General features: G+C 50.2%; 1 protein-coding gene across 3 annotated transcripts in view; it reads right to left on the reverse strand.

The window, feature by feature from the left end:
* Positions 1-1,032: 1,032 nt before the first annotated feature.
* Abcc3 (ATP binding cassette subfamily C member 3) overlaps positions 1,033-13,248 on the reverse strand; it is a 48,150-nt gene continuing 35,934 nt past the window's right edge. For 2 of the 3 annotated variants that reach the window (XM_055619818.1, XM_055619821.1), the window contains 7 exons: positions 12,858-12,959; positions 9,674-9,820; positions 9,401-9,559; positions 8,669-8,835; positions 3,677-3,871; positions 3,404-3,454; positions 1,033-1,561 (listed from right to left, as the gene is read on the reverse strand). In XM_055619818.1, the coding sequence (XP_055475793.1) occupies positions 1,453-1,561; positions 3,404-3,454; positions 3,677-3,871; positions 8,669-8,835; positions 9,401-9,559; positions 9,674-9,820; positions 12,858-12,959 (930 nt within the window). In that variant the 3' untranslated portion in view covers positions 1,033-1,452. The remainder of the gene's footprint in view (positions 1,562-3,403; positions 3,455-3,676; positions 3,872-8,668; positions 8,836-9,400; positions 9,560-9,673; positions 9,821-12,857; positions 12,960-13,248) is intronic. The other variant, XM_055619819.1, reaches the window with a different exon arrangement.

Consider the following 13,248-nt stretch of genomic DNA (forward strand, 5'->3'; position numbering starts at 1 on the left):
CCCCTGTGGGCTCTCAGCACCTGTCACGGCCTCAGTGAGTCCAGAAGCAAACTCTCAAGACAGGAGAGGAAACAGCCTCACACCTTCAGATCCTTAGCTGAGAAGGATGCTGAGTCTCCTGTTGGCTTAGACCACCTAGTACCTCACAAAGCAGACGTCATGCCAAATTGGCCTAATAAATCAGAGAGCACAGCAGAGACCTTTTCTTAGCACCAAGGAGAGGCAGAATAATTTGGGCATTTGTGCTTTCATACTTGCTCTGTCACAAGGATGGAAGTTGTCTTCCATATACTCATAAACATCCTGGGCAGAAACAGCCTGCCCAAAACAAAAGGAAAATGTGATTATTAACCTTTAACAAATGGTCCTGCAGCACAGGCCAACCCAGGGCACACAGAAAAAGCAGATCAAAGGCGCCATCTCCTCGGAGACTGCCAAGCACTTAGGGTGGGGAAGAAAAACAGCCAAAGATGAGGGTGAGAAGGCTGAGGAGGTGACAGAAGAGCTTCTTTTTGAGCAGAGCCCTGGAACTAGGCAGACTCTGACTACAGAAAGTAAGTCTTTGTTGGCTTGTTCAAAATGGCTCCCAGGGCCAGGAAAGCAGGGGCCTGGGACACTTTCTGTTCATCCATATCACCTGAGAAGAAGGAAAGACCCGTGGCTTCTCTGGTGAACAGGCATCTAATGGAGCCTGGAGAGAGAGGTCACACTCCCTTTAGCCCTGGAGGACAGGCTTAGAAGACTGAGCAATGACATGTACCCAGAAGCAATCTCAACTGCTCATCCAGGACATTGCTCATCAGTGCAAATCCCAGGGTCTTCTTACCTTTTCCACAGCATCTGCTCAGCACAGTGGGAGATACTGTAATTTTGGCTATGAAGATGGCAGCCAAAAGTTGTAGGTCTGAAGGTTGCAGATAACTGCAGCCACACAGCAGTGTAGGAGGCCCTCTGCCTGCCCTGGTTCTTCATGAGGATTCTAACCCCCAGACTTTGCAAACATCAGAAGAAGGCAACTTTGGGTACAAACGCTGTTGATCACACAGCTTTATTTTCATCAGTGTCCTGTCAGAGTAGACTCAGACAGCACCATACAGGGCCTCCTCCATTCCTGGGACACGCTGACCTAGCAGTTCCTGGTCCAAGAGGAGAAAGTTTCATTAAAAAAAGAAAATATGAAAGTGTAGAGGTAGGAGGCGGGTCTCTTTAAAACTGCAGTATGTTAATAATGGCAGACTAGGTCCGGCAGACCCAGGCACTGCTCTGAACTTGGCTTTGAACTAGTTGTGACCTCCAACTCACTTCTTCATCCGTTAAGTATGGCTAGTCTGTGAGGCAGTTTGCAGAATTAAAAAAGAAATCTCATAAACAGCCCCACTCGTTGCCATCACATCCATTCTGCAGATGCCTGCTGTCAGTTCAGGCAAGGAAGAGCCCCTTGGCATGTATATTCTAGGCGAGTCCTGCATCCTTGGCCATTCCATAGAAGATGCCTCTGGCCGCAATGAGGTTGACTGGAGAATCAAATTCAGCTACTTTCCCTTTGTCCAAGACCAGGACCCTAGCCAAAAAAAGAGAAACTAGTCAGGTGTCCATTAGCCTAGACCGAGGCCCGGAAGCCAGCCCTGCCCCTTGGGTACTGCTTAGGCCCCGCAGTGACATGGCAGCCCACACACTTCAGTCAACCCGCTCAGCCCAACTGATAGGCCACATGTGCACAACCTGCAAGGCTGGTCATTTTCGCTATTTTGTTAGCTCTCTTAGTGCATGAAGCGGTGACTGAGATCAAGCACAAAGTCCTATTTATCTCTGCTTGTCTGGGCTCGGAAAGCCTTCCCTAATGAGCCCTTTCTCTTGCTGGGGTCGCAGGGCTTCAGCAGGCTGTGTGCAGGGAGCCATGGGCCTGAGTCCTGGGCCCTGTGTACCTCCATCTGCTTTGTGCCAGCTCACAAAGGCAAGTGGCAGGAAACCAGGCTGCAGTGTGAGGCCAATGCTGCAGTCTGGGACTTGGGCGGCTGCTGCTGCATGGATCAACTGCCTCACCCGAGGCAAGCCTGAGCCTGGAGTTAGAGCTGCCTATCAACCACACGCAGGATGCACCTGGCAGGAGACCCGCAGGCAGCTGCACCTGGGTAAGGTGGGAGGGGCGGCCCCCAAAGCCAAGAGAGAGACTTGTGAATCGGGCAGGTTGCTTTCTGATCCCCACCAGCTGGGCTCCTAGATCTGTGCGCTCAGAAGGAGCACCTGGCCACTGTCCAAACCCGGCCCAGGACGCTGTCTCATCCAAAGCAGTCTCCAGCGGTGTCTCCTGGCCATTCACGTGAAGACCAACTGAATTTGCATGGTCTTCAAGCACAGCTTCGGGGACTGGTCCTCTCTCTGGCTATGCCCTCCAGCCTCAGTACTCCCTTCCTTGGCGCTGTGCTGCGGTATTCACCCCCTCCCTTCCTCACTCCTCCTCTCTCACCTCTTTCCTATCCTTTGGGTCCCGCTGGCACTTTCTTAGCAGAGAGGGCCACCTCTCTGTGGTGTAGACTGACTTCTCTGCCTGCGCACAGGGACCCCTGCTTCCTTCCCGTGGGCTCCAATGACAGGCTCTGGAACCTGACTCTTTGATTAACTTTTGCCTGCCCTTTTAGAAGGAGTGAACTCCCAACCCCGCCTGGTGGGCCTTCCACCCCAACCCCAGCCTCCCACCCCAGGGCTGCTAGGGAACGAATCTGGAAACAGATCGCCTTGGCTCAGTCTGTCCCTCCTCCAGAGCCCAGCACTTCCAGCTCCTAGCACTCTCCTCCCAGTGGGGTCCTGAATGGGAGTGGACATGGGGTAGTGATGGAAGAGACACGGGGTAGCATCAGCCTTTCTCACTGCCCATCCTCCACTCCCATTAGATCCTGCTGGTTGCCTGAGGACATCCCCAAGAGAAAGCCTCGGCTGACCCATCTCCCTACCCAAGTAAGCCAAGAGATTCTGAAGGCCATGTTCCCTTTCTTCATGTTAGGGAGAAACATAACAAAATAGGCTTTAAGGGGACTAGGGAGCAAAACTGACAGTTCTCAGTGTTACCCTCAGTTTAAACATTATTTCCCTGATTCCCTTAGAGCAGTTCTGAGAGATAAGGAGCAGGCCCAGAAAAGCTCTGCAAGTTGCCCATAGTCACACAGCAACCAGGCTTGGTGCGCTGGCTCAGACACAATGCCTTCCCCACAAGCAGAGGCTCCCTCAGGCACTGTTAGGATCTCATGACCAAGGATGGGAGCCAGGAATCTGTCATGTCCCTCAAGAGCAGCTTCACCATACCCCGTGGCCTGTGCTTTCCCCATCACAGGTGGTAGTTGAGGTGCAGATGAAGCGATGTAAACACTCCACCACCAAGCCTGGGAGATCCCTTCCTCTTACCCACCAGATAAAGGAGCACAGAGGTGGTCCACGCAGTTGCCAGTGTCCAGGGAGCCTGGTGTGCGTAATTCCAAAAGGACCTTATGTCTTTGCATATGTCATTATAACCCTGCTCTATTCTGCTACTTAAGCATACCTTGGGAACCCTGCTCTGTGTCCCCCCATTACCATAGCCAATTCCAAGAGTCTCATGCCTCAGATACTTCCATTTGGCCCTCCCCTTTCTGACTCCCTGGTGATAACTGCAGATCCCCTCACTGGGCTTTCCATGGCCCACCTGTTGTAGTCCATGATTGTGTTGAGCCGATGGGCAATGGTCAGGACAGTGCAGTCTTCAAACTGGGTCCGGATGGTGCCCTGGATGAGGTCATCAGTCTCCAGATCAATGGCAGCGGTGGCCTCATCCAAAACCAGGACTCGGCTCTTTCGGAGCAAGGCTCGGGCAAGGCACACGAGCTGCCTCTGGCCAACACTGAGAAGGAAAGGGAGGTGTTTCCAGCTAGGTGCCCAGGCTGCTTTCCAGCATACCCTCCTTCTCCCATCTGTTTGTCTCAGCTCCTCAGCTGCCCAGGACTGGTTGTCTGCCTTTCCTGGTTCTGCCACAGCTCTCCCGGAGCAGAAACAAGGATTTGTACAATAATGAGGGGCCTGGAGGGCTAGACCCAGAGACAAACATCACTGTGAGAGCTCTGGGGTAGGTGTTATCTATCAGGTCTCCTTTTCCTGTGCTTGCTTTTGGACCACTCCGTACGTAACTACTGCCACAGTATGTTTTTACTGTATATTGTCAGTCATTCATACCTTAGTAAGAACAAATTTGGGATTTCTCTTCCCAGATATTTGCATACAAGCCACTCATGCCATCTTGCTAAACTATAATTTTAACACTCTGGCAGTCATTTCCTACCTACACAAGGAATAGAGACCATGGCTCTGTTTGGGAGACATGTTAAGGGAAGTACCTGGGGACTCTCCATCTTTGTTCACTGGGAACCAGGAGGGCTGATCCTTATCTTCAACCTCTGGCCTTGAAAGCCAGAACCAGTGAACAAAGCAAGGCTGTGTTCCCAACCACAGAGCCCACAGCAACCCCCCCACCCCTCCTCCCCCACACCCAAGGACAAATACCTCAACCCTTCCCAGAGGCGTGAGTCACAGCCAAAATAAAGACCAGCCTCCCTCCCTGGCCTCTTCCCGCAACTAATGAAGGTTCTGGCAGCAGAAGGAGCTGCCAGATAGAACTCAGGGCTGATTAATGGTGAGCCTGGCACAGGATACAGGTTATACTTAAAGTGACCACAAGCTCACTGAGGGAGGAGGAGGGACCGGTTCTGTCTCTGATCCTGGTGTGAAGGGCTACAGACGCTCCGGGGGAAGTGCTGGGGACCAGCAGACAGCTAAAAACTGTAGAGACAGGGATTGGAGGGCCCATACTGCCACCAGCCACGCCCCGTGTGGTTATGTAAGTAAAAGCCAATTCAAGCTACACTTCTACCCTTACAGGGTTTTGGGATGGGGGAGAGGAGGTGCTGCACTTGGAATTGAACCCAGACCTCACATTCACTAAGCAAGAGCTCCAGCTCCAGCCAAGGCTCGTCTTGAACTTTTAATTCTCTTGCCTCATGGACTCTCATGTAAGTTGAGATTGCAGGTGCGTGACATTAGACCCGAACCACATGTTTTCCGTTTGAGGAAGCCTCGTGATGAAGCAAGGAAAGTGAGGAGGACAAAATCCCACACTTCCCCGAGTTCCTTGCCCCGCCTCTGGCTGGCCATGGAGTTTTGGGTAAATAATTCCATTTCTATTTCGGGCCAATGGGGCAACAGTAAAGATTAAATGAGATGGTGGAGGCCAAAGTTCTTTGAATACTGCAAAAAAAAATTAAGCAACGGGGCAGATGTGACCTTTTGTTTGTTTCAAGTTTTGAAATATGAGTATGTGTTGAATAGAGAGAGGAAAAGAAGCTGGTTAGGAATGTAGGTCACGGTAGAGTGTTTCTGAGCATGTACAAGGTCCTGGGTTCGACCCCAGCACCCAAAGAAAGAGTGAGAAAAGAAGAGAGGGCAGAAAGGGGCGAGAACTTGCTGACACTTCACAGGAGTGGAACCGAGCCAGGACTGCTCCCTTCAAAGTGTAACCACTGACTGGCCACATCTGGCTCTTGCAGACTTGAATTGTAGCTACTCTGGACAGAGCTGTGTTGAAAGTGGAAAATACAGCCAGGTGTGGTATCTCACTTCAGGAGGCAGAGACAGAGGCCAGAGGGCAGAGGGCAGAGGCAGAAGTGATCTCTCAGTGAGTTCTAGTCTAGCCTGTCTACATAGCAGGGCTATGGCTACTACAAAAAAAAAAAAAAAAAAAAAAAAAAAGAACAACAATAACAAAACAAAGGAAAACAAAACACAAAAAGAAAATGGAAAATACACACAGGATTCTTCTGTGAAAAAAAAATGCAAAATATCCGTAATAACTTCCTTCTTGTTGCTGCTGTTGTTGTTGAGACGAGAAATAATTATGTAGCCCAGAGGTCTGGGAGGAGAGGAACATGCCACCTAATAGCTTTTATGTTAATGACACATTGAATGTGATTTTAGATACATTGGACTGAATAAAATATGCTATTAGGATTTATTCCAGGGCCTGTTTAGTTAGGTCAGTGGTTCTTAACCTGTGGGTTTCGACCCCTTGGGGGGATCAGGTATCAGATCTCCTGCCTATCAAGTATTTACATTATTATTTACAACAGGAGCAAAATTGCAGTTATGAAGCAGCAGCAAAAACAACTTTGTGGGGCTGGAGAGATGGCTCAGTGGTTAAGGGTTGATTCTTCTGGGGGACCCAAGGATTCCTATGAACACACATCAGGTGGCTCACGAACACCTGTCACTTCAGCTCCACGGGACCTGACACGTCTGGTCTCCAAAGGCCCTGGCCCTCACATGCACATACATACATACACACGACTAAAAGCAGAAATAATTTTGTGATTGGGGTCACTACAGCATGAGGGATTGTATTAAAGGGTCACAGCGATGGGCATGCTGAGAAGCCATGAGTTAGGTGGTTCAGTGGGTAAAGGCACGTGCTACTGAGCCTGATGATCTGAATTTGATCTCCGCAACCTACATCTCAGGAGGAAGAACCGGCTCCTGCAGGTTGTCCTACACATGAGTATCATTGAACAAATACTTAAATTTTTTAAATATTTATTCTACTGGGTATGGTGGTGTACAACTATAATTCTGGTACTCAGGAAGCTGAAGCAGAAGGATTCCCCTGAGTTCTAAGCTAGTCTGAACTTCTTCGTGAGATTGTCTCGAAAAGAGTTAAGTAAATAAGTAAATTAACTAAAACAAACAAAAAAACCTGTGAGTGTTCAATCTGCATGTACACCTGCATGCCAGAAGAGGGCAGTACAGGGTATAGATGGTTGTGAGCCACCATGTTGTTGCTGGGAATTGAACTTGGGTTCAGAGCAGACAGTGCTCTTAACCGCTGAGCCATCTATCCAGCGCAGTAAATTAACTTTTTAAAAGATGAATTTTTATTTATGTGTACATTTGTGTCTGTGTGACTATATGCCTTGCGTGCACGTGTACTGTGGAGATCAGAAGAGAGCACTGGGTCCACTGGAGCCGGAGTCTCAGGCAGTCAGGAGCCACCTGTTGTAAGTGCTGAGGACCAGACTGTGGTCCTCTGGGAGAGCAGTAAGCGTTCTTAACCACTGAGCCATTTCTCCAGCCCCAAATTAAATAATTAACTCACCTGTTTATTCTTGTCTGTTTGCCTCTCTTGTTATCATCAGCATTATTATCGTGTGGTTGTGTGTCTATGTATTCATGTTTGTATAAGCTTTGTGTGTGTGTGCGTGCAAGTGTGGAGGCGAAGTGGGGGATGGGGAGGGGCGGGCGATGACTTTGTAGAGTTCTGTGTAGGTGGTATGTCCTCTTTTACCTTTACGTGGCTTTCAAGGATTGAACTCAGGTCACTGTGTCTGTGTAGAAAGCCCTTTTCTCCACTGAGTGACTTCACTGGCCCATGCCTCTTCTTGAGAAGGGGTAATCACTGTTGGTGGTTTGAGGGGGTGAGGCTGCCATAGATTCATGTGTTTAAATGCATGGCCCAGGGAGATTGGCACTGTTAGGAGGTGTGGCCTTGTGGGAGGAAGTGTGTCACTGTGGGGACGGGCTTTGAGATCATTTATGCTCAAGCTATGCCCAGTGTGGAGGGCAGACTTCCTTCTGCTCTGTGGATTGAGATGTAGAACTCTGGGCTCCCCCAGCACCATGCCTGCCTGCACGCTGCCATGCTTCCCGCCATGATGATAATGGACTGAACCTCTAAAACTGTAATCCACTTAAACGCTTTCTTTTATAAGAGTTGCTGTGGTCATGGAGTCTCTTCACAGCAATAGAAACCATAACTAAGACAACTAACTACACTGCCCACTAATGTGGCTACCAGAAAAACATATAAAAACATATATATTTATATATATATGTGTGTGTGGCTTGCATTATATATATACTTATTTTATTTATTACTTTATTTAATGGGTATTTTGCCTGCATGTATATCTATCATGTGTGCATTGTCTACCAAAGCCAGAAGAGGAGGTTAGATTCTCTAAAATATGAGTTATGGCCAACTGTCAGCTGCCACGTGGCTGCTGGGAATTGAACCTGGATCCTCCAGAAGAGCAGCCAGTGCTCCTAACTGCTGGGTCATCTCTCCAGCCCTCATATTATCTTGTTATCAGGGAGTACAATGCAAGCTGGCATAAACTATTATTCTCCCTATTTTACAGTTAACATAAAAGGGACACAGAATGGTTAAGCAACTTCCTCCAAATCCCACAGCTAGGCCTTGAAATATGGCTTAGCAGTAAAGGGCTTGCCCAGCATTTGTGAATCTGCCACCAGAAACAAAACAAGCTCAAATGAAATACAAAAGAAAATCTAGGAATCTTGACCCTAGAGCCCAGAAGATTCCAGCAAAAGTGGGATTGTTGCATCCGAATGTCGCTGGGGTCAACTTAGAGGAGGATCAGAGCTGGTCCAAATCCCCAGGCATGCCTCCTCTCAGCTGTGCAACTTTGGCTAAGCCCTTGCCCTCTCTGAGTTTGTTTGAAGTCTTCGAGGAGGCACCCCATGCCTGCTGAGAATATACCCCACCCAAAATAACATCCCCGTGCAACTCCGGCTGAGGTGCATGCCTGTGTGGAGCTGGATTCTCTCCACTACCCACAGGGTCCCTGGGGGGTCCTACCTGAGATTATCCCCACCCTCAGAGCATTGGAAATCCAGGCCGGCGGGCTGGCTGCTCACAAAGGTGTGAAGATGGGACAGCTCCAGGGCCCTCCAGATGTCGTCCTCTGAGTAACGGCCAAAGGGGTCTAGGTTCACGCGCAGGGTCCCCGAGAACAGGATGGGCTCCTGAAGATAAAAGATCAGAGAGGAGTAAATTAGAGCCTGTAAGGAGTCCGTCTCCCAGCCGTGTGAGGAAGAGAAGCAATTCGCGAAGCAGCTCTCCGCTCGGTCCCCAGTCCTCTGGAAGGAGGACTTTACCAGGGTGATAAAAAACTGTCTGCTGGGGAGTGATAAACCTCAGCTTGGCTAAGTCCCCTGCTGAAGCCAGTGCCACTAATCTGCCTCTGAAGTGTCTACTCAGCATAAAACAAAACAAAACAAAACAAAACCACCCTAAGGAGCCAGCAAAGGATGTTCCATTGGCGCTCGCTCTGCAACCAAGAGGGGAAGACAAAACATGTCAGCTGGGAGGGGCCTGTGGTCCTTCCCATTTGCTAGCCCAGGAGCCAAGGGCACTCCTGATTGGCCAAGGTGTCTGCCCTTCCAGATCTGTGCCTGCGTGGTGGCTCTTCTCCAAGCAATGGAGGCATCTCCCCAACCAGGCCCCAAGGCCCAGTTCTTAAGTTCCTGAAGTTTCAGAGATAGGGGTGGAGTGGGGGTGGAAGGAGGACCAGGCTCAGCAGCCTCCCACCTGAGGGATGATGGTGAGCTGAGAACGCAGGTCATGGAGGCCGATGTGTGCCACGTTGAGCCCGTCAATGCGTATCTCACCCTCCGCGGCCTCCAGGATTCGGAAGAGGCAGAGAGTCATGGAAGACTTGCCAGCCCCAGTACGGCCCACGATGCCGACCTGTGGGCATGGGAAGGGCTGTCGGGGGGGTACCGCCAGGTTTCCAGCAATAGCCAGTTAGAGCACCCAGGTTCTCCCCACAAGGGCTGTGGCAATGGCCCCAGGCACAGGTACCTTCTCCCCACCCTGCACACGCAGAGTCAGGTTTTTCAGCACCAACTCAAGGCCCGGGCGGTACCGCACAGAGTAGTTCCGGAACTCCACCTCCCCGCGGGTGGGCCAACCTTCTGGAGCACGGTTGCACTCAATCACCCAGGGAGCCTAGCAGGAGACAGCTGGGTTCTCATGTTCTCATCAAGGTTACACCATGCAAGCCCCCCCCCCCCCCCACCACACACACACCACTACCCTGGGCCTCACATATGCCAGGCAAACATGCTACCACCAGGCCACACCTCCGGGCTTTTCTCTTTCATTTCATTGCCCTGAGAGCTCCTCCAAAAACTCCTACCCCTGCCACTGTATCACGTGTCTCTGGAGTTCTCTCCCTGCCTGCACTGTGTCCCCCCCTCTTCATTCACCCTTTATTACTAAGTGCCACCAATGGGACAAAGTTCTCATTCTGGGAGGCTTTCGTTCCAGCACACACAGGGACAGGTGATCTAAACATAAGCAAGTCGATACAGTAAATCAAGCGATGAGGACTCGGGCCCAGAAGAGTTTGGGGTTGCTGTTCTATGCGTTATTCAAGAAGGCTTCCTAGAAGATAATGAGAGCAGTAATCTGGAGTTGCTGAGGAGACAAGGTGAGTGGTTATCGGGAGGAAGTGCAGGACAGATGGAGGGATGGGGTTTGCTGTTTGTGTTCTGCAGGACAGGGACAGGGACTCTGAGTTACCTCCCAAGTGCTGGGATTGTAGGCGAGAGCCGTCACGCCGGGTGTGTTTGGTGTTAGAGCCAGAACCCAGGACTCTGTGTGCATCCTAGTCACACGCTAGCTGATCATGCTGGCCTTGACCGCACAGAGGTCCACCTGCCTCTGCCTCCCTAGTGCTGGGATGAAAGGGCATGTGCCACCACGCCCTGTTCCCAGTGGATTTTTAAAGGGTCTCACTGGCTAGTGCAAAGAGAATGGGCTGGCTAGAGGAAAGATAATGGGAACTTTAAGGCAGAACCAGCTATGTCACTTGAGAGTCCCATTGTAAAAAAATAAAATAAAATAAATAAGTCAGGGCCCGTTGTTCAAAGCTTATTAAGAATGCCAAGTGACAATAGCAGAATGCTGAACCAGCATGAAGCCCTGCTAAGCGTGGAGCCCTTCCAAGAATGGAAACCTGTGTGACCTCAGGCTGCACACCCATGAAGCCAACCTTGCTTCTGGGAAGGGAAGCCAGAGAGTCAACAATGGAGGCAGCAGAGGGAGCTGAACACAGTGGCACACACGAGGAATGACAACCTGATGGAGCTAGAAGTAGGATTTTGAGTTTGAGCTAAATAGCAAGACTATCTCAAATATCCAATGGATATATGAGGTCCTGATTCCAGCCCCTGTTCCAGGGAAGAGAAGAAAAAGGAAGATGAGGAGAGGAAGGGGGAAGGGAGAAGAAGGAACAGGGAGGGAGAGAAAGGGGGAGGGAATATAGGGGTTGGGGGAGATTAAGGGGGTGCGGCTGGAAGCAGCAGAACCAGCAACAGCAGCTTATACATATAGCATCCTGGAGACATGCCAGAGGCAGAAACAGACGTGAGTGCTGAGAGCAGCATCATTTGGGATAAAGCAACTGTGGATGCAGAGAGAGACATAGAGACGTGGATATCTCGGGAACCGGGTGTATGCTGAGGGAAGGTAGCATGGAAGCTAGGTTGTTTTGGGACAGGGAACAAGTAAGTGGGTGGTAGTTCAGTGAAGGTCCACCAACAGACCCAAGCCCTGGGTCCTGCGGAAGAGTGGGTGGTTTCATCTGGATGAAGCTGATGTTGAGAATCAGACGAGAACAATTCAATTGATGTTTGAAAACAGACTGGAGCTGTTTTCCTGGAAAGCAGGCTAAGGCAGGCAAGGTCCAGGATAAGGAGGAAGTAGGACGTGTGTAGACCACAGCTAAAAATGGACTTCATGACAATGGAGAACTGAGAAATGAGGCAATGTGATGCAGGGGAAGGGGGCGGGACTGTTACTGTCTGGAATGGAAGATGAACATAGATGAGAATCATCCAACAGAGGGAGCGAGACAGAAGGTGTGACTGAGGAAGCCATACCCTCCAGCAGCCATATGATCCGATGGAATCGGAGGGGCCGGACTTTGAATAGAGAAGGGAAGACATCAGCTCAAAGAGAAAAGAAAGAGGCCGGAGACACCCAGGCAGGACTAAAGAGCTGAAGGAGAATAGAGTTCATATCTTTAACCTATTTCCTCATGGAAGAGCCAGGCAAGGTGGAGGGCTGAGCACAGAGAAGAGACTTAGCTTGAGGCCAGAGAACGCTCCCAAGGGGCCTTTTTGAAAGCAAGCGGGAGCGCATACTTCTTGGGAAGTGAAGCAGGGACACCAGCGGCCAAGGGCGGTTATGAATTGGAAGGAGCATTAGCGATTTTGTTCTCCAGCTACACATGAGCTATTCTGTGCAGGTATCATGGACACAGGTAGGCTCAGATAGGGTGGGGTTTTTGTAAGATAGGATAGGGATGGGTTGAGAGCATCGCCTGGTGGAGCATAGGCAGAGTCTAGGCTACATAGAGAAGGTGAAAAAGACAAGAGCTGATGGCTGGAGGAGCAAAGGCAGATCAGAGCATGGATATCACAGAGGCGGAGTACTGTGAGCCAGGAGCACACAGTCGGGGGTTGAAAAGAGTCTGCTTGACACTAAGAGCCTGCAGACGGCACAGCTTCTGGGCATGAAGAGCTTTGAAATGACCTCTTCGGAGAAAAACCTGTACCCACCTAGGAGAGAACAATTCCTTTCCCCCAAAATGGAGCACACCAACTCTGTTCCTGTGGCCGGCCTCTTTGGCTAGAATGCTCATCTTTTCCCTGCCCCGCCCCTACTTCATCTCATCTGTCCAAAGTTACCCATCCTCTGACTCTCATTTACTCTAGAATCACCCCAACAAAACCACCTTCCCTACCTGCCCTGTGTGTAGCCCCAGAGCCTTGCCATCCATATGCCTCGTGCCTCCCACTGGCTCAGAATTTCTTGCTCAGCTTTGAGCCCTCTACACCTGCATGATACTCTGAGAGTTAGATGGATGGATGGATGGACTTAAACAGCTAGCCTTGAAACACTGTGATGACAGGTCAGCAAGCATCCTTCCTCAGGGAATCCAGGTACCCTCGGCTGCAGGGCTCATCTTGGAACTTACCTCAGTCTCAGTCTTGGAGTACTCCTTGACTCTCTCCACGGCTATGATATTCGACTCCAAGTCAGATATCATCCGTATCATCCAATTCAAAGCCAAAGTCACCTGAACAAAGGAACTGGGTTATGGGAGGAGCTCAGCAGTGATTTTTCTTCCTTCCTTCCTTCCTTCCTTCCTTCCTTCCTTCCTTCCTTCCTTCCTTCCTTCCTTCCTTTTTGTTTTTTCTCGTGGCAGGGTTTCACTGTGTAGAGCAGGCTGGCCTTGAACTCGGAGATCTACCTGCCTCTGTCTCTAGAGCGCTGGGACTAAAGGTGTGCACCGACTCATCATTTCTTTATTTCTTTATGCCTTTATTTCTTGATCAGAGGAATCCCATCCCATCTAAGTGTGTGCA

This window comes from Psammomys obesus, unplaced genomic scaffold, assembly GCF_907164565.1.
Source record: "Psammomys obesus unplaced genomic scaffold, mPsaObe1.curated_primary_1811, whole genome shotgun sequence".
In the NCBI taxonomy this organism is placed as follows: Eukaryota; Metazoa; Chordata; class Mammalia; order Rodentia; family Muridae; genus Psammomys; species Psammomys obesus.